At 46.6% G+C, this 25,566-nt stretch overlaps 1 protein-coding gene across 3 annotated transcripts in view; it reads left to right on the plus strand.

Annotated features, from left to right (window-relative positions):
- Positions 1 to 556: 556 nt before the first annotated feature.
- PRELID2 (PRELI domain containing 2) overlaps positions 557 to 25,566 on the plus strand; it is a 79,432-nt gene continuing 54,422 nt past the window's right edge. For 2 of the 3 annotated variants that reach the window (XM_038740180.1, XM_038740181.1), the window contains exons 1-4: positions 557 to 656; positions 15,934 to 15,991; positions 21,119 to 21,192; positions 23,027 to 23,187. In XM_038740180.1, the coding sequence (XP_038596108.1) occupies positions 582 to 656; positions 15,934 to 15,991; positions 21,119 to 21,192; positions 23,027 to 23,187 (368 nt within the window). In that variant the 5' untranslated portion in view covers positions 557 to 581. Of the gene's footprint in view, positions 657 to 15,933; positions 15,992 to 20,946; positions 21,004 to 21,118; positions 21,193 to 23,026; positions 23,188 to 25,566 lie in introns of all 3 variants that reach the window. The other variant, XM_038740182.1, reaches the window with a different exon arrangement.

The following is a 25,566-nucleotide window of genomic DNA, read 5'->3' on the forward strand; positions in this document are numbered from 1 at the left end:
GACGTCACTCTCCGCCCCCTGCCCTCCCTTACGTCACTCCCCGCCCCCTCGCCCCCTCTGACGTCACTCTCCGCCCCCTTGCCCTCCCGTATGGCACTCTCCATGCCCCTTACCCCGTCTTACGTCACTCTCCGCCCCCTTGCCCCCTCTTTTCATTCATTCATTCATTCATTCATTCATTCACTCATTCATCTTTATTGAGCGCCTACTGTGTGCAGAGCACTGTACTAAGCGCTTGGGAAGTGCCCTTCCTTACGTCACTCCCCGCCCCCTTGCCCCCTCTTTTCATTCATTCATTCATTCACTCATTCATCTTTATTGAGCGCCCAGTGTGTGCAGAGCACTGTACTAAGCGCTGGGGAAGTGCCCTTCCTTCCGTCACTCCCCAACCCCCTCGCTCCCTCTGCCGCCCCTCCCCGCCCCCTGGCCCTCCCGTAGGCCACTCTCCGCCCCCTCGCCCCGCCCCGTGCCCTGCCCCCGTCCCCGCCCGCCCCCCTTGCCCGCCCCCCCCTTGCCCCCCGCCCCCCCGTGCCCCCCGCGCCCCTCGCCCCGCGGGGCCGTGGCCGGTGCGGGTGCCGGCCATGGGGGTGACGGTGGACGTGCAGCAGCTGTACCGTTACCCCTTCGAGCAGGTGGTCTCCAGCTTCCTCCGCAAGGTACGGCCCCCGGCCGAGGGCAGGGAGCGGCGGGGCGGGGGGACGGGCGGGCCCGGCCCCGGCCCCGGCCCCGGCCCCCTCAGGCCCCAGGCCCCAGCCCCGGACGGGACGTGGACGAGGACCCCCCCCCGGACCCCCACCCATCCACCCCCCCCCCCCCCCCCCCCCCACGGTGCCTGCCAGGGACCCGTTGGACGGCAGGGAGCAGGGCACGTGGGCTGCAGGGGCTTACACCTGGCCGCCCACCACCCCCCGAAAGACCTCTAGGGAGCTTCTTGGGATGACCACTCCCCCTCCCCTTTCTAGCCCTTCTCCACCCCCTCTATAGCCCTTCTCTGCCCTCCCTCCCTCCCTGTTCCTCCAGTGATCCCTCTCTGCCCCTCCAATTCCTTCTCTGCCCCTCCAGTGCCCCTCTCTTTCCCTCCTCTGTCCCTCCAATGATCCCTCTCTGTCCCTCCTGTTCCCCCCTCTGCCCCTCCAATTCCCTCTCTGCCCCTCCAGTGCCCCTCTCTTTCCCTCCTCTGTCCCGCCACTGCTCCCTCTGTCCCTCCAATGATCCCTCTGTATCCCTTCTCTGCCCCTCCAGTGCCCCCTCTTTCCCCCCTCTGTCCCTCCAATGATCCCTCTGTGTCCCTCCAATGATCCCTCTGTACCTCCAGTGCCCCCCTCTTCCCCTCCAATTCCTTCTCTGCCCCACCAGTGCCACCCTCTCTGCCCCTCCAATTCCCTCTCTGCCCTGCCAGTGCCATCCTCTCTGCCCCTCCAATTCCCTCTCTGCCCCTCCAGTGCCCCTCTCTTTCCCTCCTCTGTCCCTCCAATGATCCCTCTGTGTCCCTCCAATGATCCCTCTCTGTCCCTCCAGTGCCCCCCCTTCCCCTCCAATTCCTTCTCTGCCCCTCCAGTGCCCCCCCCTTCCCCTCCAATTCCTTCTCTGCCCCTCCAGTGCCCCCCTCTGCCCCTCCAATTCCTTCCCTGCCCCTCCAGTGCCCCCCTCTGCCCCTCCAATTCCCCCTCTCCATTCCTCCAAAGCCCCTTCCTCTGCCCCATCCCTCCTCCAACCCCTCTCTGTCCCTCTTCCTCCATCTCTCTTCCATCCCCTCTCTGTCTCTTCTCCACTCATTCATTCAATCGTATTCATTGAGCGCTTACTGTGTGCAGAGCACTGCACTAAGCACTTTGGGAAGTACAATCCTTCCCCACCTCCTTTATTTTTTAAAAAATTGCGTTTGTCAAATGCTTACCATGTGCCAGGCAGTGTACCGAGTGCTGGGGTAGATGCAGGAAAGGCAGGTTGGACAAACTCCGTGTCCCACATGGGGCTCAGAGTTTTACTCCCTATTTTACACGCGAGGGAATGGAGGCACCGAGAAGTGAAGTGACTTGCCCAAGATCACTCAGCAGCCAGGTTGCGTAGCTGGGATTAGAACCCAGGTCCTTCTGACTCCGAGGCCTGTGCTCTTTCCCCAAGGCAACACTGCTTTTCTTCCACCCCTGCTCTCTATCAACCCCCTCCTCCTCCACCTCCTCCATCTCTTCCCCCGTTTTTCATCCCTTCTCCCTCTCATCGGGTCACCTCTTTAGCCCTTCCGGGGGCAGACCAGGGTGGAGGATCCCGAGTTCAAACCCCAGGCCCAGTTCAACCGTTCAGTCAATCAGTCCTATTATATGGAGTGCTTACTGTATGCAAGACACTGTACTAAGCGCTTGGGAGAGTACAACTCAACTATATGACAGACACATCCCCTGCCATCTCTCCTAAATCTAACTGGATGGGCTAGCCTTGGGTCTTCCGGTGTTGCCCCAATTTTTGCCCGAGCTCGCCGGCCCTCCGCCAGCCCGGTGGCTCGTATTTAGGGGGTGCGGAGAGAAGCCTGGACACTTCATCAGGTACCCCAGCACCTCGCGGGACCTCCTCCTCTCGTGTCTGAACAAATTCCCGGAACTGCCGCTTCCTCTCTCCCCGCTCTTCCAGCATGAGCCCAGGGAATTTCGGGGCGTGGAGAAGGTAGAGCGGAAACGTCGGCAATGCAAGGCTTTGCAGCCGGAGTGAAAAAGGGGACCCTGGGATAACCATCAAGGCAACTTCATCCTTGGGGAGGGATTCAGGGTGTAATCTGAGTCGCTTGGAAGTGGGTTCAACGCCCTTCATTCAGTCAGAATTTCCAGTGGGTTTAACGTGATCTCATAGTGTTAGTAGGGTATCCACCCCCATCCCCACCCCGCTTATGAAGCTCCCACTTTGCCCGTAAGAACGCAGAAGTGACTAATTGCCACGTTTTGGCCTGCCTTCGTCTCAGAGCAGAGGCGGTGAAGAGTGTTTTAGGAGGTTTCTAAAACGGAATCATTTCCAGTTATTTTGGGAGTGGATCTCTTTAGGCCCGGAGTCATTTCATCTATGAAACTTTACTTTCCCGCAGCCTCCAGGTAAATGGAGAACAGTTGAGCCGTTGAAAAATGGGTGCTAAGAATCTGCCTCTTTGTGAAACAATTATTTGAAGTATATTCTGGAGCTACACCCCCCCACCAGTCCCTGCATCTTTAATGTATAAGATGCACTGCTCAGAAATATCCTCAACTGTAATTCTACCTTCCCTTTGGACGTTGAGTCCGCAAAAGAAGCAGTGTGGCCAGGTAGATGGGTCAGAAGGACTTGGGTTCTGATCCCAGCCCCGCCACTTGTCTGACGTGTGACCTTGGGCAAATCATTTCTTCCCTGTGCCTCAGTTATCTCATCTGTAAAATGGACTGTGAGCCCCAGGGAGGAAGATGGACTGTGTCCAACCTGATTAGCTTTGTCTCTACTTGGTACAGTTCCTGGGGCATAGTATATGCTTAACAAATACCATTAAAGAAAAAGCCTTTTGCTTTTATACTCATACTGTAGTAACTCAGACCTCGTTCCCCTCCTTCTGCGGCACCCTCTCAGAATTTTATTTGTTGTGGGTCGGTCCTACATTCCCTCCAGCCCGACGGGAAAGGTGGGGCGCGAGGCATGTGGGTTTAAGGGTGGGAATCGGGGGGGAAAAAAGCAACTCAAACTCTCAAACTGCCCCCAGTGGGGTTTATATCAATCAGTCAATCAATCGTATTTATTGAGCGCTTACTGTGTGCAGAGCACTGTACTAAGCGCTTGGGAAGTACAAGTTGGCAACATATAGAGACAGTCCCTACCCAACAGTGGGCTCACAGTCTAAAAGGGGGAGACGGAGAACAAAACCAAACATACTAACAAAATAAAATAAATAGAATAGATATGTACATATCTAGACCACTTGTATGTCAAGTGGTCTGGGAGGTTTAGGCCGACATGTAAATAAAGTTGCAGTGGTCCTAGAAGAGCTGTTCCTGGCCTAAAGTGCTTTTCCTTCGGAAGGAATGAACTGGTCTGTTAGCTCTTGGAACTTAGATCTTAGATCAGAGAAGCAGCGTGACTCAGTGGAAAGAGCACGGGCTTTGGAGTCAGTGGTCATGGGTTCAAATCCTGCCTCCGCCAATTGTCAGCTGTGTGACTTTGGGCAAGACTTCTCTGTGCCTCAGTTACCTCATCTGTAAAATGATTAAGACTGTGAGCCCCCCGTGGGATAACCTGATCACCTTGTAACCTCCCCAGCGCTTAGAACAGTGCTTTGCACATAGTAAGCACTTAATAAGTGCCATAATAATAATGATAATAATAATAATAATAATAATAATCTTGGGCCTTGCCTGCTGTGGCCGCATTTCTATAGGCGGATGGAGTCACAAAAAAAAAACTCAGATCCACCTGTCTGCCACCCCCGTGGACCATTCTGGGCCCACACTATGGCAGCCCCCGCCTCGAATTAACCAGGGCAGACGAATCCACCACCCCTCCGAGCCCGCGGCCTGGTGCCCGGACAAATTAAGTTGGTCGCCTTTGGACTTGGGACGCACCCTGAGGTTTCCGAGGACCTCGTGATGGTTGGCTTGGTTGTGCGCTCTGTCCTCTACGCTGTAATGCATCAGGCTTTCCAGCGGCTCCCAGCGATCGTTTAGAAATACAAGATGGTATTCGTGTGTTACTAGAGAACCTGGGGTAACCGAAACGTTTTCCTCGAACGCCTTCTGCCCGCCAACCTGTTCTATTTGTTTTCCTTTCCGTTCAATCCGAGGGGGAGCCTCTTATCACTCCCTCCTTTTCCCGGTTTACCTATGGGATCCAGCGGGAGCTTCCTCTGGCCTCGCCTCTCCACTGTGCCTCTAAGTTATTGGTTTATCGGTTTTGCAAATTGCAGATTAGTCTAAGCGGTAATCATACGGCGGGGCTCGGGATCATACACCTTATGTGCTTCTTGATTGAAATAATAACGATCCAGGGGCATATGTAACAGAATCGCTGCAATTGCAGACAGAGGATCCTCTTGGAGAAGCAATTTTGTTCATGCTTTTAGCTGAGCTCAATTTTTTTTTAAAGGAAAGTTTTGGCACCCAAGACAATCATTTCTTCATTCAGGAATATTTATTGAGCGCTTACTGTGTGCAGAGCAATATACTTAGTGCTTGGAACAGTACGCTATAACAAACAGACACGTTCCCTGCCAACAACGAGCTTACAGTCCATTTGCGTCCCTAGGAAATTAATTGGTTTAATTTTATTTTTTTAAGCCTTTGGCTCCGTTAAGATGGGGAGAGATCTATTGAAAATTAAAATGGACTGTGCACTAGCTTCTAGAATTCCATCTCTCTTTCCAAGTCATAATATACTACTATTTTTAAAACCCGAGTGGAGGGTAGCTCTCCCCTCTCCCGCCTGAATCGTGTCACTGACAAACTCGGCCGCCTACATTGAAACCTTAGTGGTATCTAAAAAAAAAGTTCTCTGTCCCCAAAGTGCTGTGTCTCTGAACTAAATCTCATTGAAAGGGAGGAATGGAAACTTGCTATGAAATCCACAAATAACTTTGTGGATTGAATGCTAAACTGCTCTCTTCATAAACCCTGGTGTTGGTATTTGACAGGTGTGCCGCGATCTCTTCCTTTTGCTGACCGTCCCTTCTCTCTTTTTTCTTTCTGTCACCTACAGCTGTTTCCTTCCCTAACAAAAATCACCTGCAAAGCGATCTGCAAAGTTGGGTAAAGGAATAGATGTACAGAAGAAGGCTCTCGGGCTTGCTCAAACGGCCATATTTAATAACCTTATCTTTCAGGAGTTTGCATTCTGGAGGATAAACAAGAAATGGATATGCATTAAATTATCTGTGTCTCCAATCTTTGGTCACTTCAGGCATGTCAGGTCAAAGTCCTTTGGCTGGTTTTCTCGGATCAGACAGGGGCCACATATAACTTGTTTTCTAAGTTACTAGTGTTAATCGGTTAGAGTTGGAACTAAAGAAACATTGTAAATTTTTTATGGGGTAGTGTACTTTCTGGCTTAGACTAGTCCAACGCTAAGTAACATGTATTTAATTTGGGGGGCCTTCCTAGAGTAGAAAAGTTAAAATAATTCCTTTTCTCCAAAATAATGGCTCGCAACATTATTTATTCTCTTAATTGTGAACCTGATGTTCTGGAATAAATTGTTTGAATGATTACAGCTAAGCACATAAATGGGATTTATGAATGGCATTTCCATTTAGAGTAGAAAGTTGATTGGATGGCCTAGTAGTGTTTTCTGTTTTCGGGTATTCCTTTTCATCTTGCAAATACGACACCTACGTGCTGCAAAGAGCTTTTGAGCCTTACTTTGAAGAAGAGGGCCTGGAGCTGTAATCTAGGCTCTGAAGACCCCCAGAGTCCAGGGATTCCCCAAATCCGAGACTTGGAAAATAAAAAGATGTCGACCCCCCATATTGGCAGTATGGTTTGTGTTTTCTGCCCCATTGGTAGGGTACAATTTAATCACTGAGCGTTGAATCAATACCGTTTAGTTAGCGCTTATAATGTGTGAATAGTAGTGATATCATCACGTATGGTATTTATTGAGCGCTTACTGTGTGCGGAACACTGTACTAACCACTTGGGAGGGTACAGTACAACAGCTGGTAGACACGTTATTTTGTGCAGAGCACTGGGAAGCAAGCACTGTATTCACTGTTGGGGAGAATACGTGGACATTAGACCCCTCATCCTTTTTTTTAATTTTTCGATTGTGAGTCTCCCACCCCCAGGGACAGGGGCCATGTCTAGTTCCCACCTAGGTATCCTTTCCCGGTGCTTAATACAGTGTTCTGCACAAGGTAAGCGCTTAATCCATATTATCGGTCCTATTCACGTACCGCAAATCCTGGTTCGCCGCAGGCTCCCAATCAAAGTGGAAAGGACAAACACGCAGGGGACAAATAAGCTAAATCCAACAATTCAAAAGCAACACCAGGTAAAGCATCAGTTTTCAGAACGGGAAATTATTATCATTCTTTTTATGGTATTCGTTAAGGACTTACTATGTGCCAGGCACCGTACTAAGCGCCAGGGTAGGTGCAAGTTAGTCAAGTAGGACACAGTCTCTGTCCCACATAGGGCTCACAGCCTTAATCCCCATTTTACAGATGAGGTAATTGAGGAACAGCGAAGACAGGTGACTCGCCCAAGGTCACGCAGCAGACAAGTGGTGGAGCCGGGATTAGAACCCGGGTCCATCGGGCCACCAGGCCCGGCCCCGATCCACCAAGCCACGCTGCTTGTCATTACTCTGACTCCTCGGACGGCTCCTCTCCGTTCTGGGCAGATCTTGTTGCCAATTTGTACTTCCCAAGCGCTTAGTACAGTGCTCTGCACACAGTAAGCGCTCAATAAATACGATTGATGATGATGATGATGATCTGACTGGCCGAAACCATCACACCCGTCCTACCCCACACTCCGCCCCACACTTTCATTCTTCGGGAAGCCCAGCTTCTCTCTCTCGGTCGTGGACCGGGCGATTAGTTGGGCACGGTATTTATTAAGCACTTAGTAAACTCCAAGTTTGGGTGGGTAGAAGATAATTAGATCAGACGTATGCCCCGTCACCCTTGAAGCTGACAGTTTAATCGGGAAGGGGAGTGGGTATCTTATCCCCATTTTATAGGTGAGGAAACTGAGGCCCAAAGACACAAAGCAGGCCTGTGGCAGAGCCGAGATTAGAACGTGGGTCTCCTGACTCCCAATCCTGGGCTCCTTCCCCTGGGACACTCTGGTAGCACCCAAGTTCTTCCAGATAAAAGGTGGGGAAGCAACATGGCCTACGGAAAGAGCACGGGCTTGGGAGTCAGAAGGTCATGGGTTCTAATCCCGGCTCCGCCACTTGTCTGCTGTGTGATGTTGGTCGAGTCACTTCTCTGGGCCTCAGCCCCCTCAACTGTAAAATGGGGATCCTCATGGGACAGGGACTGTGTCCAACCCGATTCGCTTGTATCCACCCCAGCGCTTAGTAGAGTGCCTGCCACATAGTAAGCACTTAACAAGTACCACAGTTTTTATTATTGTTAGTATTACGTATATGGTTAGAGAGCGTTGTGGGCAGGGAACGTTTCTACCGACTCTGTTGTACTGTACTCTCCCAAGAACAGAGTTCAGGGCTGTGCACTCAGCGCTCAGTAAATACCACCAATCGATTGAGCCTTGGGAACACGGCTCTGAGGTTTATCCCCCTAACCATTTATAGCCTCACTATTTAATCCCACTGAAACTATTTTAGCCCTAGATGAGATCTGCCCCTTGTTCCCTCCTCTTCCTGTCCTCGCGCCTTTCCCCCAGTCTCCTTGCCCCTGCCTGTCCGTCCAGGCCACCTTCATCTCTCTCTCCCGCTTCTCTGCCGTTTTATTTTTCTAAGGTACTTGTTAAGCGTTTACTATGTGCCAGGCGCTGTACTAAGCACTGGAGTAGATACAGCGTAATCAGGTTGGACACAGTCCCTGTCCCACGTAAGGGTCACAATCTTAACCCCCGTTTTGCAGTTGAGGGAACTGAGGACTGAGAAGTGAAGTGGCTTGCCCAAGGTCACCCAGCAGACAGGTGGCAGGGCCGGGATTAGAACCCAGGTCTTCTGATTCCCAGGCCCGTGCTCTTTCCACTGGGTCACATCATCATCAATCGTATTTTTTGAGCGCTTAGTATGTGCAGAGCACTGTACTAAGCGCTTGGGAAGTACAAATTGGCAACATATAGAGACAGTCCCTACCCAACAGTGGGCTCGCAGTGTAAAAGGGGGAGACAGAGAACAAAACCAAATATACTAACAAAATAAAAAAAATAGAATAGATATGTACAAGTAAAATAAATAAATAAATAAATAGAGTAATAAATATGTACAAACATATATACATATATACAGGTACTGTCCTATTTATTTTATTTTGTTAGTATGTTTGGTTTTATTCTCTGTCTCCCCCTTTTAGACTGTGAGCCCACTGTTGGGTAGGGACTGTCTCTATATGTTGCCAATTTGTACTTCCCAAGCGCTTAGTACAGTGCTCTGCACATACTAAGCGCTCAATAAATACGATTGATTGATTGATTACTGTAGGGAAGGGAAGGAGGTAAGATGGGGGGATGGAGAGGGGGACGAGGGGGAGAGGAAGGAAGGGGCTCAGTCTGGGAAGGCCTCGTATTTATTGTGCGCTTACTACGCGCTGAGCACCATACTAAGCACTTGGGAGAGTATAATGCAACAGAATTAGATTTACCATTAGATGCACTTTCTCACTCCTGCCCTGCCTAGATCCAACCAGATTTGGAATCTGGGAGGCTGGCGGATGGAGGTTTCGATGACGTCTCCTCCAAGAGGCCTTCCCTGACTAAGCCCTCATTTCCCCCCCTCCGTAGTCCCTCTCCGTTTCGCATCCCTTTTGCTCCGGGATCTGTACCCTTCAAACACTTGGTGATTACACTACCCTCAGCTCCACAGCACTTGGGCGTATCTTCGTATTTTATTTTCATGCCTGTCTCCCCCTGTAGACTCTAAGCTCTTTGAGAGCAGGGATCGTGTCTACCAACTCCGGCGTATTGTACTCTGTCAAGCGCTGTGTAGCGTCGTGCACACAAGGAGCACTCGATAAATACCATTGATTGCTTGGTTGATTGAAGTGGCCCCTGCATTTTTCCTTTGGCTATTCTCGACCTCAACTCTGTGTGGCAGGAGCAGTAAACAGTCACTTCTGGACTGTAAGTTCCTTGCGGGCAGGGAATGTGTCTGTTATATTATTCTGTTGTACTCTCCCAAGCGCTCAGTACAGTGCCCTGCACACAGTAAGCGCTCAGTAAATACGATTGACTGATTGACTAAACTGTGCTCGTTGGCTTTTGGGCAAGCAGCAGGCCCGAGTATTAATGATTTGAGTCATAATAATAATAATGATGGTATTTGTTAAGTGCTTACTATGTGCCAAGCACTGTTCTAAGAGCTGGGGTAGATAGAAGGTATTCAGGTTGTCCCATGTGGGTCTTAATCCCCATTTTACAGATGAGGTGACTGAGACGTAGAGAAGTTAAGTGAATTGCCCGGAGTCACACAGCTGACAAGTGCAGCAGCGTGGCTCAGTGGAAAGAGCAAAGGCTTTGGAGTCCGAGGTCATGGGTTCGAATGCCGACTCCACCACATGTCTGCTGTGTGACCTTGGGCAAGTCACTTAACTTCCCGGAGCCTCAGTTACCTCATCTGTAAAATTGGGATTAAGGCTGTGAGCCCCCCATGGGACAACTTGATCACCTCGTATCCCCCCCAGCGCTTAGAACAGTGCTCTGCACATAGTAAGCGCTTCACAAATGCCATTATTATTATTATTATTATTAAGTGGCTGAGCTGGGATTAGAACCCGCAACTTCTGACTCCCAAGCCCGGGCTCTTAATAAGGCATGCTTCTTCTCCAAGCCATGCTGCTTAGATAGAGAACCTCCATGATGAGAAATTGTCCAAGATGCGGTTCCATGCTATTTCTTTCTTCGGGTGTGTACGTTAGGTCCGCTGAGTTGAAATCATTTCATCAGTTTTCACCTCCAAGGTTGTAAAAAAAATTAATAGAAGATTTAATACCTCAGGAGGGCACGAGATAAAGATCGAAGCCTTAACCGTATAATTTTTTTTTACTCCTAAATTGCTTGGAGCTCCAATTCTAAGATAGCAGATCTCCCTGGCCTCTGCTTAGGGTGGAAGCATCTTCTTCTGTTCAGACTGGCCCTGCCCTCCCTGGCGGCCCTCTGCCCTCACCCTTCTCTGCTGAAGGCTTAAGTGGTATTTGTTAAGCGCTTACTGTGTACCAGGCACTGTACTAAACGCTGGGGTAGATAGAAGCTGATCAGGGTGGACACAGTGCACATCTCACATGGGGCTCAGGGTCTTACTCCTCATTTTACGGATGAGGGAACTGAGGCATAGTGAAGTGACTTGCATCAGGTCACACAGCAGACAGATGGAGGAGTCGGGATTAGAACTCAGGTCCTTCTGACTCCCAGGGCTGTGGTCTAGGCACTAGGCCAAGCTGTTTGTCTGCTAGACAAGGATTTGCTTGCCTCCCCTTTTCCCTTCCTCTAGCTGTCAGCCCTGGGGCCTTCTCTAAACCACTGGTGTGAACATTGCCACACAGTCAAACTCAGGCCTACCCAGATTTTATTGGTGCATTTACTTATATGATAAAGAAGGAGTCATTCATTTGATTCAATCAAATTTATTGAGTGCCTACTGTACTGAACACTTGGAAAGTACAGTTCAGCCACAAATAGAGACAATCCCTACCCCACAGCGGGCTCAGAGTCTAGAAGGGGGAGACAGACAACAAAACAAAACAAGTAGACAGGCAACAATAGCATCATTATAAATAAATAGAATTATAGATATGTACATATAGTTGATAGGAGGAGGAGCAGAGGAAAAGGGGGGCTCAGTCTGGGAAGGCCTCCTGCAGGAGCGGAGCTTTCAGCAGGGCTTTGAAGCGGGGAAGTGAGCTAGTTTGGCGGATTCATTCATTCATTCAATTGTATTTATTGAGCGCTTACTGTGTGCAGAGCACTGTACTAAATGCTTGGGAAGTACAAGTTGGCGGATGTGAGGAGGGAGGGCATCCAGGCCAGAGGTAGGTCGTGGGCCGGGGGTCGACTGCGGAACAGGCAAGAACGAGGCCCAGTGAGGAGGTTAGCGGCAGAGGAGCCGAGTGTATGAGCTGGGATGGAGAAGGAGAGAAGAGGTGAGGTAGGAGGGGGCGAGGGGATGGAGAGCTTTGAAGTCACTAGTAAGGAGTTTTTGCTTCATGTGGAGGTTGATAGGCAACCACTGGAGATTTTTGAGGAGTGGGGTGACATGCCCAGAGCGTTTCTGTAGAAAGATAATCCGGGCAGCAGAGTGAAGTATAGACTGACGTGGGGAGGGACAGGAGGTTGGGAGATCAGAAAGGTTGCTGATGCAGTCATCCAGTTGGGGTGGGATGAGCGATTGTACTAACAAAGTAGCGGTTTGGATGGAGAGGAAAGGGAAGAAATTGGCGGGAGATCTCTTGTTCTCTATTATATAATATATATGCACATATATATGTATATGTAATATCTCTATATTTGCATAGAAACAGCATGGCTTAGTGAATAGATCGAGGGCCTGAGAGTCAGAAGGACCAGGGTTCTAATCCCAGGTCCACCACATGTCTAATGTGTGACCTTGGGCAAGTCATTTAACTTCTCTGGGCCTCAGTTCCCTCATCTGTAAAATGGGGATTAAGACTGTGAGCACCATGTGGGACAGGGACTGTGTCCAACCTGATTAACTTGTATCTACCCCAGTGCTTAGAGCAGTGCTTGGCACATACTAAGTGCTTAACAAGCGTGATGATTGTTAATTATTATTATATGTAATCTATAAACACAAAATACACTCATCAGTATGTTATGTCTATATTCATATTTCCAAATTGTTGGAGAAATACACTCCCTGTTGAATTTAGAGTCCCGTTTTACTCCCTTTATTAATGAATGATTATATGATCTCATCGCACCTTTTATTCATTTGAAAAACCAGGAGAGAGGTGGCTAGCTGGTTTGTCATTGAGGGTACTTCTCATCTTCCAGAGAAAAGATGCTGCATGTACTAATTTTAATGCAATTTTTAGGTCTTCGACCTTGCCATCTTGGGGATCCATTTGATTTTAACATTAAATCAGCTTCTTTTAAAAATTGAAATCCCCTTCATTGAATATTTCCTAGAAAAGAAGTCGGCCAATCCTGCATCGATTTCTTTGGGCAGCTAAACACAAAATCCGTTTTTAGTAGCCTAATCTTCCTGGGTTGACTACCTTCTCCTAATGATGCTAAAAGATCTTTTGGTACCCTTCACTCATTTTACTTCCTTTCGATAACATCACATGCTGTGCCGGACTCATAAGACAGATGACGGACCAGCTACTTTATGATCTTTAAACGATCCATTTGACAGTGGATAAACAATGATTAGTTCTAGGAATATAAACCGGGTTTTGCTATTTATGGAAGGCAGCGGATGGATTTCAGTGGCTTTGGAAATGCTGACACTAACTGTCGGGTTCTAATAAGTGCTGACTGCTTGAAAATACATGGCTTGTTGGGTTTTTTTAAACATAATAAAGGAAGGGTGTTATTCCTACAGCAGTTCACCATGTATCCCAACCCGGAACTGAAATTCTTGGGGGTGCGGGAGGAGATAGAGAGAGAGCACTTTACCGTAACCGGACGATTGAAAATAAAGTATGTCAGACCGCAAGATTCAATTTTCTGGATCTTTCTCATCCATTTATAAAACAGCATTGAAAATATGTTCAATCCCAAAGTTTGTACGGGTTTTATACCTGAGGTATTTAAATCTTGCCGAACAAAACTGCACATGTATATATTACCTATTGGCACCCTATTTTCCCTTGAAAATCTAAAAACTTGCCTAGTCTTCTCGAATCTAGCCAGCTCCAGGAACACGGTACCACAAGATGGCATCAGATCATTTCAAGAATTACTAGAAAAAGACTCAGCCTTTTTAACTTTTTGTAAGGAAGATGATGTGCTTTCCATTTCATGGTTTTTAGCCATCAGTAGATACATTTGTTGAAAATAAGCCCCTAAGACTAATTTTTATTTTTAACTCTACCGGCTGGAAAATTAGGTCCATTTTTGCTTAATATCTTTGGCTCTTTAGTGAAAAGATGTGTGTAACTAAATTACTTTTATCTTTGAAATGATTGTGCTGGAGCTTTGACTTGGATTATCTTTGGCTGATACATATTAATATTAAAGCTAATTTTATTTCAAAGTAATTTGCATGAGGTTTAAGTATTTCATTTCATATCACCTCTTTTTTAAAAAAACTCACCTGAAGCAGCCACTAAAATTCACCCAAGTAATTAAAATAGTATCCTATTTAGGAGCGTGACGGTAGCACAGGTTTTATGTCAGAATTTGAAAAGTCATGTACGTGATCTTGCGTTACTGTACTGCTCTGTTAGACTGTACGCTCGTCGCTGGCAGGGAACGTGTCTACTAACTGCAGTTGTACTCTCCCAGGCATTCAGGTCAATATTCTGCACCCAATTAGCGCTCAATAAATACCACTGATTGAGTGGATTTGTTTTCCAAGACTGATTTTTACTTCCATTCTTCACATTTTGTGTTTCCAAAGTATTGTGGGCACTTGGCCCCACTTTGGAGAAAGTTAGACTCCGGAGTTCAACCAACCAGTGGGATTTATTGAGCGCTTACCATTCAGTCATTCATTCAGTTGTATTTATTGGGCACTTACTGGGTGCAAAGCACTGTACCATATGCAGAGCACTGTACGAAGACCTCGGGAAAGTACAAGAGAATTAGCAGACATGTTCCCTGCCTGTATCGAGCTTACAGTCTTGAGATTCTTAGGGAAAAGAAGTTACTCTTGTTTAACTTTTTGAAAAATTGTACTTCAAGGAAACTGTGGGGCTTAAAATGTCTTCTTCGTTGAAAGATGTACCCTACCTCACCAGGAGCTTGATTGTAAAGGCTTTTTTTAAGGCCTTTTAATAATGATGGCATTTGTTAAGCACATACTATGCACAAAGCACTGTTTTAAGCGCTGGGGGGGGATACAAGGTGATCAGGTGGTTCAAAGGACCAGACACTCACCTTTTTGTTGAGCATGCTAAATTGCTCATTCTTTGTCACCTGACTGAATTTTAGTTATCACATAATAATAATAATAATAATAATAATAATGATGATGGTATTTGTTAAGTGCTTACTATGTGCCAAGCACTGTTCTAAGCTCTGGGTTAGATATAAGGTAATCAGGTTGTCCCACGTGGGGCTCACAGTCTTAATCCCCATTTTGCAAATGAGGTAACGGAGGCCCAGAGAAGTGAAGTGACTTGCCCGCGGTCACACAGCAGACAAGTGGCAGAGCCGAGATTAGAACCCACATCCTCTGACCCCCGTACCCGGGCTCTTTCCACTAAGCCACGCTGTACTGCAGTTGGAGTGGCATTTATTTCTTAATGTGTGCAAAGCACTGAACTCAGTGCGAGGAAGAGTACGATGGAATAGAGGGGGGAGACACAAATCCTGCCCACAGAGAGCTTTACAGACTAGAGTTGACAAGTCACCACTCCTTTAGTAATAGTACTACTACTAATAATAATTGTGATATTTATTAAATGATTACTATCGACCAAGCCCTGTACTAAGCAGTGGGGTAGACAATCAGGTTGGACACAGTGCCCGTCCCACCTGGGGCCCAGAGTTCAAGTGGAGAGAACAGTAATTGAATCCCCTCTCCACAGTTGAGGAAACCGAGGCGCAGAGCAGCAAAGTGACTCTTCCAGTAGCTTTCCACCTCTTCGATTCCTTTGCCATCTCCTGGAAAGGATCTGGCCTTGGGTTGAGGAATTTCCTAGGGCCAGAAAGTGTACCTGCTGTCCTCCTTTCAAGTGACGTCCAGAAAATTTAGCTCCAAATTCTACTTGGCTGGGGTTCCGAAAGCCGCATAAATACAAGGATGTCAGGTTGGAGAATACGTACTGCACCGAAGCAGTATGCAGAATGGGTCTCCAAAGGAGAATTTTCGTGTATCCATTTTTCTGGAGGTAGACTCTTTGCACAAAGACCTTCTGAGCTTCGACAACTCTAAATGTTGTGGAGACTAAAAGGGGTCGTTGCTAAAAAGGGAATAGATTTAAGTTTGTGAGGGCCTGGGCCATACATCTCCTCATTTTCAGCTAAACAGTCAATTTGAGACCCTTGATTTAAAACTGGCCATTGCTGTGAGACTGCTTTGAAAATGCTTATTGATTCCGCAAGAAGGAGTGGTTACTAACATTTCACTTCAGTGTGAGACAAACGGTAATTCTCACCATGTGCTTTTATTTAGTATCCCAACCCCATGGATAAGAACGTTATCGCTGTCAAAACCGTGGAAGAAAAAACAGGTGAGACCGATACTACTTCTAAATTCATGGATTGATTTCTTTTCTTTTGGAGATAGACTTGTGGCTTGATGGTCTAAAGTGTTTTAAAGTTGGCAGCTGAAATGTTTAATTGAAAATGAAAAGTCAAAAGGCTCTATTTTAACTCTGTACTGGTAGGAGCTGGGGGAAAATGGATTATTTTTCTTCTAATGTTACAATCAATCAAAAATATATATGGAGTGCTTACTTAACTCTGCAGAGCACTTCGCTAAGGGTTTGGGAGAGTACAGATGGACTCAGTAGACACGATTCCTGTTCTCCAGGAGTTTACAACTCTCTACATTTAGGGGGCTATAGTAGAGTGTTTTATTTTTCAGGACACAAGGCAAAGAGCACTAAATAGTGAATAGTTTTTTTTTAAATGGTATTAAGCACTTACTATGTGCAAAGCACTGTTCTAAGCTCTGGGGTAGATACAAAGTGATCAGGTTGTCCCACATGGGGCTCACAGTCTTCATCCCTCTTTTATTCATTCATTCAATAAGTATTTATTGAGAGCTTACTGTGTGCAGAGCACTGTAATAAGCGCTTGGGAAGTACAAGTTGGCAATATATAGAGAACGGTCCCTATCCAACAATGGGCTCACAGTCTAGAAGGGGGAGACAGAGAACAAAACAAAACATATTAACAAAAATAAAATAAATAGAATAAATATGTACAAATAAAATAGATAAATAGAGTAATAAATACGTGCAAACAAACATACATATATACAGGTGCTGTGGGGAGGGGAAGGAGGTAAGGCGGGGGGGATGGGGAGGGGGAGAGGAAAGAGGGGGCTATCCCATCACTGGAGACACCACCACCATCCTTCCTGTCTCACCAACCTGTAGCCTTGGCATTTTTCTCGACTCATCTCTGTCATTCAGCCCCTGTATTCAGTCTGTCACCAAATTCTGTTGGTTCAACCTTCACAGCCTCATTGAAATCCACAGTGTCCTTTCCATCCAAGCTCTACCACGTGAATCCAAGCACCTGATCTTTCCTGCTTTGACTACTGGATCGGCCTCTTTGCTGACCTTCCTGCCTCCTGTTCTCTCCCCCCCACTCCAGTTCATACTTCAGTCTGCAGCCCACATCATATTTCTACAAAACCCTTCAGTCCACGTTTCCCCAGTCCTCAAGAACCTCCAGTGGTTGGCTATCCACCTCCACAATAAACAGAACCTTCTTACCACAGGCTTTAAAGCACTCAGTCAGCTCACCCCCTCCTACCTTACCTCCCTGTTTTCCTACTACTATCTAGCTCGCCCATTTCGCTCCACTAATACTCCCTGTACCTCAGTTTCACCTATCTTGCTGTCTACCCCTTGTCCATGTCCTGCCTCTGGCTTGGAATACCCTCCCTTTTCATATCTGACAGATCACCACTCTCCCGACTTTCACAGCCTTATTGAAAGCGCATCTCTTCCAAGAGGCCTTCCTTGCCTAAGCCCTCACTTCCTCTTCTCCCACTCCCTTCTGAACTATCCTTGCATTTGGATTTACTCCCTTTATTCACTCCTCCCTCAGCCCCACAATAGTGCATATCCATAATTTATTTGTTTGTACTTATGTCTGCTCCCCCTCTAGACTGTAACTGCATTGTGGACAGGGCATGTGTCTAACAACTCTGTTGTATTGTACTCTCCTAAGCACTTAGTACAGTGCTCTGCACACAGTATGTGTTCATTTAATACGATTGATTGAGTACAGAATAACAGAGTTAGTAGATTCATTCATTCAATCGTATTTATTGAGCGCTTACTGTGTGCAGAGCACTGGGAAGTACAAGTTGGCAACATATAGAGATGGTCCCTGTGTGCTTCCTGTCTACAAGGAGCTACAGTTTAGAGGGATAACTTCAAATTTACTCCCTCAGACCCAGAAACCCTACAGATGGATGTTTGACCTGATGAATAGATCTTCCTGAGAGGGAGGGTTTCTGCGTCTGAGGGAGTAAATTTTGAAGTTATTCCTCTAAACTGTAAGCTCCTTGTAGGCAGATATATATATTCTGCGGGGTCAGGAGGACAAACCTTAATGCCAAATACCTAACTGCTGTTTTGTGGTGCTTGAGCTATGCAGATGGAATCAATCAATGGTATTTATTGAGCGCTTTTTGTGTGCAGACCACTGTACTAAGTACTTGGGAAAGTGCTATAGAGTTGCCCTCAAGGAGCTTACCAAGTTTCTGGTGCCAGTACCACAAAGCTTGGTTCCAAGCCGGTTATTCCCCGAATTATGCTGTCCCTGCATCCACCTAACTGATAGAAACCTGCAGAATTTCAGGTTTGTCGAATCCCTAGCCATCTCCTTGCCAGGGTGGCCATCCCTAAAGTCCAGGGTGGGTCATACTAAAATGCCCATCAGCCAGACTCTAGGGTACCATCTGCTTCTCACACCCAGAACAGGCCAAACAGAAGACATCAATCAGTGGGATTTGTTCATTTCCTAATAGTATCTGTTAAGCGCTTTCTGCATGCCAGGCATTATACTTTGCTCTGGGGTAGATAAAAAGTAATTGGATTAGACACGGTTCATATCCCTCTTGGGGTTCACAAGCTTAATCCCCATTTTTCAGGTGAAGGAACTGAGACCCAGAAAAGTTAAGTGGCTTGGCCACGGTCACACAGCAGACAAGCAGCGAAGGAGGGATTAGATTCCACCAGGTCCCTCTGGCTCCCAGGCTATGCTCTTCCCAGTAGGCCACACTGATTTATCGAGCGCGTACTGCGTGCAGGGCATAGAGGCACATTCCCAAGGATGGCCTGAAATTTTTCATTTGGCTCGATGAAAAATACTAATACCTAGCAGCCCCAATGGATAGCCTGCCATTAGCTCTGTTAAGATACAGGCAGAATCCTTGAACTTTCTGCAGCCAACCATCAGGTTTGCCTGATGTCTAAGTTGCAGGAATAATTGCTGCCGGGCCTCAGGCAGGTGAGTATTAGCAGGGCTCCGCTCTTGTTGGCTTAGTTCCCGAGCCCACACAAAATTTCCATTCCTGGGTTGCTACTTGCCTCTGTCTGCCTGTATTGTGTTTGGCTTAACTATTTGTTTGTTTTTATTTGTGTGAGCTTATCTCAACGCCTCTCAGCCTGCTGCTGTGTTTGCTAAATGCTCATAAGATTAGTGTTCATCGGTCCTGATTTTTTACATCAGGTATATTTCGTGGGCCTTGGATGGTAGTCAGATGGCCATAAAATGGCCCATGGAACTAATTATAGGTGTAAATGTTCAGAGCTTCTTGCCCACAGAAAACATTTGTTTCCAGAGGCAGGATAGAAAATCGAATGGAGTTTTTTTTTAAAAACTGGATTTTGTCATTCATTCATTCATTCATTCATTCATTCATATTTATTGAGCCATAAAATGCCCATGGAATTAATTATGGGTGTAAATGTTCAGAGCTTCTTGCCCACAGGAAACATTGGTTTCCAGAGGCAGGCTAGAGAATCGAATGGAGTTGTTTTTTTTAAAAAAAAACCCTGGATTTTGTCTTTCATTCATTCATTCATTCAATCTTATATATTGGGCGCTTACTGTGTGCCGAGCAGTGTACTAAGCGCTTGGAAAGCACAGTTTGGAAACAGCTAGCGACAGTCCCTACACAACAATGGGCTCACATTTCTAGAAGGGGGAGACAGAAAACAAAACAAGTAGACAAGTGTCAAGACCATCAAAATAGATAAATAGAATGATAGATATATGCGCATCATTGATAAAATAGGGTAATAAATATGTACAAATATACACAAGTGCTGTGGGGAGGGGAAGGGGGGAGGGCAGAGGGAGGGAGTGGGGGTGATGGGGATGGGGGAGGAGCAGAAGAAAAGTGGGGCTCAGTCTGGGAAGGCCTCCTGGAGGAGCTGAACTCTCAGCAGGGCTTTGAAAGAAGGAAGAGAGCTAGTTTGGTGGATGTGTGGAGGGAGGGCATCCCAGGCCAGAGGTAGGATGCGGGTCAGGGGTCGACGGCAGGACAGGTGAGAATGAGGCAAAGTGAGGAGGTTTAGCGGGAGAGGAGTGGAGTGGAGTGTGTGGGCTGGGCTGCAGAAGGAGAGAAGGGAGGTGAAGTAAGATGGGGGTAAGGTGGTAGAGAGCTTTGAAGCCAATAGGTAGGAGTGTTTGCTTCATGCCAAGGTTGATAGGCAACCCTTCATGCTCTGGTTCTGTTAAACCCCATCAAGTTAAGGCTGGTGATCGGAGATAAGGAAGCAGGAAGCCCAAGGCTGAGGTTTTTATTCCCAAGACCACCTTTTTTGGAGTCGCCGGGTGGCGTTCGGGCCATGAAATAGCTCCATCCACCTCAGCCATGGTTCCTTTTCAGACTGGGGTGGTGTGAGAGTTTCTGACGTTTGGGTTGGGGGTGCGGCCCATTCATTCATTCATTCAGTCGTATTTATGGAGCGCTTACTGCGTGCAGAGCACTGTACTAAAAGCTTAGCAAGAGGAACACGGCAGGGAAGAGAGTGCGAGGAGTACTGGGGTACCCACTCACTCTAATCGATTTCTCCTTGTGGATTCTCAGTCCTGAAGCATCAGAACCGAGGTACATCCGTCGTCTGCGGCGGGTGACACCATCATCATTATCACCATGAGGAAATTGTCACTGGAGATGCTCCCCTGTTTAGTACCTTTGTTCTGCTCCCCTTTAGACTGGAAGCTCACTGTGGACAGGGAACGCATCTGCCAACTGCATTTTATTGTACTCTCCCAAGCATTTAGTTCAGTGCTCCGTGCACAGTAAGCAGACAGGAAATACGATTGATTGAGTTTAGAAACGGGCTTCAAGCCGACATTTAGCCAGTCTTGCAGTTAGACCGTGTTTGGAAAGCTGTAGGCTGGTCCAGATCAGTTCGAGGCCCAGGTATCAAATTTTACTAAAAATAGGCAGGAGGTAGCCCTGCAGAGATTCTTTGCTGTCTTTTTTCAGCATAGGATTGGTCCTATGCCAGGCCGATGGATTTCTTGGAACGTTGCTCCAAAGTCGGTAAGTTGGGAGGTAAGATCTGTCCCGCTGTTATTATTGAAGTGGGAAAACTCCTTGCAAAAACACGTATGGCCTAGGATTTTTCAAAGTGAGTCTCCGGATGTCATTCTTTCAGATGGCTCAACCGGCATCATCTACAGAAAGAGAATAGCAATCTGTCAGAATGTGGTTCCGGAAATTTTGCGAAAGGTAAGTTGCTTTCCAGCTAGACTGGCATTCTAGTCGGTACGATCAGGGATTCGGAGTTCTGGATGGGCCCTTGAAGTCATTAGATCCAGTCTCCTGCCTCCTGACGGGATTTGTTCAGACCACTTCGGAAACATAGGTGTCCATCCAACATCCAACTCTGTAAGTTCTCCAAGTCGGGAGCGACTCCCAATCCCCTAGCCACAAGCTCGTGCAATTCACAACCCTGACATCTAGGAGACTATTCTTTAGGTCTAACCTGAATCCCTCCAGTCATTCCTGGAGGCCATTTCCTCTGATCCTGCTCCTTTTGGAGTTGGTTTGGCCCAAATTGATCTTGAGGAGGCATAATGCAAGTGAATCCAGAAAGTATTTATTTTTAACGAATGGGGGGAAAATATGGAAAGATTGTACAGATTGGCCTGAAATTTGGCTAAGGATGTTTAAAAAATAAAACCGTTTGAGATCCAGGGTGACCCAGGATGATTTCAAGGGGCATGATTCTTCTTGCTAGTGTCTTTGTTTCTGTAAGAAACTGGATTGTAAACAATGCCTTCATGAAAGCAAAATTGTTTTCTCTCTTTGAAACCCCTCAAAGCACCGTATTGCTACTTTGTTGGAAAAAGGTAAGTGGATTTTTGTTTTTTTTTGTCGTTGAATGACTTAAGTCTGTGTGATGTAGATTTGTGTCTGATGTAGTTATCAGACATAGTTTGCTAAAAATAAATTGTTGGCATTAGATGATCCAGATCCCTAAGTACTGCACCACCTCTTGAATGCTATTTAAAATCCGAATCGACTGCGTGGGATTAAAGAAACCCAGCTCTGCGCCCTAAATGATTGGTGTAAACATTGAATTACTGTGTTGTATAAGTGGGTTGAAAAGCAGTGGCAACATCATTTCTTAATGGCGTTTTCTGTCCTGAAGGGAGCACAAGAACATTAAATAATTCCAGAACTTGGTCAGGATAACGGTTCAGCCAGTCAGTATTCCGTCTCTGACAGGGATAACGGGATTGTTGGAGGAACCGTATGATGGTTGTCCTCCTAGATATCCATCCTGGTGAGTTAAGGTTGATCCATCTCACATCATTGACTTTCCTCTCTCCCTGCTTCACTGCGCACCTCGAGACCCATTTTGAACCGCTTGCCGGTGGATTTATCCATACCTGCCCGGACTTCCTGGGGTAACAAAGTCCATGTGCTTAATACACCCACTGGGTAATGAAAATGAGCTTTCCTTTCTTTTTGTTGGTGCAGCATTTTGGAGTTGAGGACCACAGTGAGTGCCAAATTCAGTATTCAAAAGGCATATACCTTCATCTTGTAGCTCAAACCTTAAATTATTTAAAGCTTTTTTCCCCCCCTCTCTCTATTTCTGTCTTCTTCCATGTCTCCTTCACCAAAGAAAGCATCTATTTTCAGGTACGGGACAGAGACTAAACCGGAGAAAAGATTTTACCTGATAGCATCTTGCATGCAGTGGTCTATAAGTAGGTTCTATCAGAATCCATCAATTTAAATAGGCCATCACCAACTAGAGCTGAAACATAAAATCTCCAGATAATTTACTTAGTGTTTAGCAGTTAAGCAGATCTGGCTGGAGACTGCAGAGCTTGAATAAGTCTTTGAACATTTGCATGTTCCCACCAGCATTCATTAAGGTCAAAGTGGTTTTGATTTCAAGGGCCAACAGCACTTGGGATGGTTGTTATCCTCATCAGCTGTTATTCTTATTTAACAATCAGTCTGCCTCTTAATTATCCAAGGCCGAAACTGTTATTGTCTTGCAGGAAGACCGACTCAGGTAACCCTGTCCCATCCCTTTGCTTGACAGGTGAGCATCTTAAAGGTGCCAGATATTCAGCTGGAAGAAGAATCGTGGCTCAATATGCAGGAGAGAAATATGGCTATTAGAAGCCAGTGCTTGACCTGGACACAGTATGCATCGATGAACGAAGAATCGGTCTTCAGGGAAAGTTTGGAAAATCCAAATTGGTAAGGCGGCCTGGGTGTTAGGGCTAGTCGGGGGGTGGGGGCTGGGGATGGGTGGGGGAAGACGGCACAGATTCTGTCGGGGGTAGAGAGAAGCAGAAATGATTATCCTCATTTTACAACTGAGGAAACAGGCTCAGAGAGGTTAGTGACTTCCAGACGGTCGCACGGCACGCTCGTGACGGAGTTGGAACTTTGGCCCCTCACACCCGTGGGTTCCTGTAGATCGGCCCAGTACAAGTGTCGAGGGTTGAACTCTTAACATTGAATTAAAACTTCTTTCTTGCCTGCAACTTGATTTCTCTGTGGCCTGTCATGAATCTTTGTTCAAGGCTGAGCCCTAAGGGGCTGGGATAATTTCCCTGGCCGAATTGGTGACCAAAAACTTCTTTATTTAAGTCAGTCAAGTTTCCACCCATAAGGAAGAATGTTTTTGCTACTTTACCTGAAATCCTGGGAAAGAAAGGGAGTTCTCAGGCTTCTGATTCCCTCAGTCTCTCTCTCTTTCTCTCTTTCCATCCTGGAAAGACAGATACTTTTTCTGCATACTCTGGCTCCCCTCCTTACCTGCCCTGAGTTATTTGGTTTCCTATTGCCCATCGAAGTATAATTCATTCATTCAATCATATTTATTGAGTGCTTACTGTGTGCAGAGCACTGTACTAAGCGCTTGGGAAGTACATTTATTCATTCAATCGTATTTACTGAGCGCTTTCTGTGTGCAGAGCACTGTATTAAGCGCTTGGGAAGTACAAATCGGCAACGTATAGAGACGGTCCCTACCCAACGGCGAGCTCACGGTCTAGAAGGGGGAGACAGACAATGAAACAAAACATGTGGACGGGTGTCAAAGTCCTCAGAACAAATAGAATTAAAGCTGTGTGCCCATCATTAACAAAAGAAATAGAATAGGAAATATGTACAAAGAAAATAGAGTAAAAAATCTGTACAAATATATATATACAGGTGCTGTGGGGAGGGGAAGGAGGTAGGATGGGGGGTTCATTCAGTTGTATTTATGATAGCTTCTACTGTTTAGTCCCTGTTCATTGGCTTCGGTGGCCTCTTGGGAAATGTAAAAAGCCATATAAGGGTTCCCGAGGTCCATTACAGCTCTGAAGGTGCTGGCCCTAGTGATTCTCTATGTGAAACAGCAAACTTCTGCCTCCAAAAGTCTCAGGGAGGGGAAATGGTCAAGAAAGCAGCAGCAAAAAAGGGAATTTAGTCCTCTCGCCCAAATGCAGGGCGTTTGACTTCTAATTCATACTTCCAGGTTCAAAAATTAAAGCTCTTTAGCACATGCATTTCTATGGTTTGTGTGTTTTTTGGTGCACGGATCTTGTGAACGGTGAAAACAGTTGTTGGGGGAAGAAGCGTGATTGCCACTGTCGATTCGTGGGAGCTCGAGGCCGATTTAGCCCCTAGCGAGACATTTGACTAGATGTGTTAAGTGCGATATTCCTAATTACAGATTGGAAGTCAGGGACCATGTACCCACCCCTGACTTTTTTTTCCTGGAGTTGTGAGAGTAATGACTAGTCGTTTCCTGGGACCAGAGGATAAAACATGAACTTTAAATGACGAAAGGCGGGTAGGGGGGAAACTGTCAAGGCTGCTCAGCCTAAAATTAGATTTACAAGCTGTGTGTTGGTTAGCAGGTGTGGGTTTGTGACTTGAAACCAAATGTCATCCTGTCCCTGTGCTCTGCCTGTCTGTTCGAGTCAGAGATAGATGCAAAGTGGGTTTCCACACTTATTAGGCCTGTCCAGGCCCAACTTACTTTGGGCAGAGCCAATCCCGAATCTATCCTGCCAAACCCCTCATTCCGTTTTTGGATTCACTCCAGTTGTAGTACCTCCCCCATTGGATAAATCTTTCCGCTTCTCTGTCCCATCAATTCTTGCCACCTAAATACTGCCTTCAGACCCAGTGACTTATCTTCCTCTCCTTTCCTTCCCTCCTCTGACTAGGAAAATGATCGAAGCTACTTTTGGATTGATAAGACACTGTTCCTAGTTCGGGGGAACACCCAAATAGACCAGAGAGCCGTTCTCAGAGCAGGTTTAGTCAACATCACCAATATAGACGGAAAGATTATCGATCAGGGTGGTGTTTTTGCCTCCAAAATGCCCAGTGTTAGGGATTTTACTTTCGGGGGTGCCACATTGACTATTCAGGAGAAAGCTGCTATTTTCCCTTGCCAGTGGCAAATTGTGTTATGATTTCAGAAAGTTGTTTGTTTTTTTCCCCCACCCTGTAGGTAGGGTTAATGAAATTGGCAGAAATTGAACTTCAGGCCACCTTGAGCACATGGGTCTTGAAATCCACTTCTCTTCAATTAAAGATGTCTATTCTTTTATGCCATCCCTACTTTCCCTTTTC

This window comes from Tachyglossus aculeatus, chromosome X1 (assembly GCF_015852505.1).
Source record: "Tachyglossus aculeatus isolate mTacAcu1 chromosome X1, mTacAcu1.pri, whole genome shotgun sequence".
Lineage (NCBI taxonomy): Eukaryota > Metazoa > Chordata > Mammalia > Monotremata > Tachyglossidae > Tachyglossus > Tachyglossus aculeatus.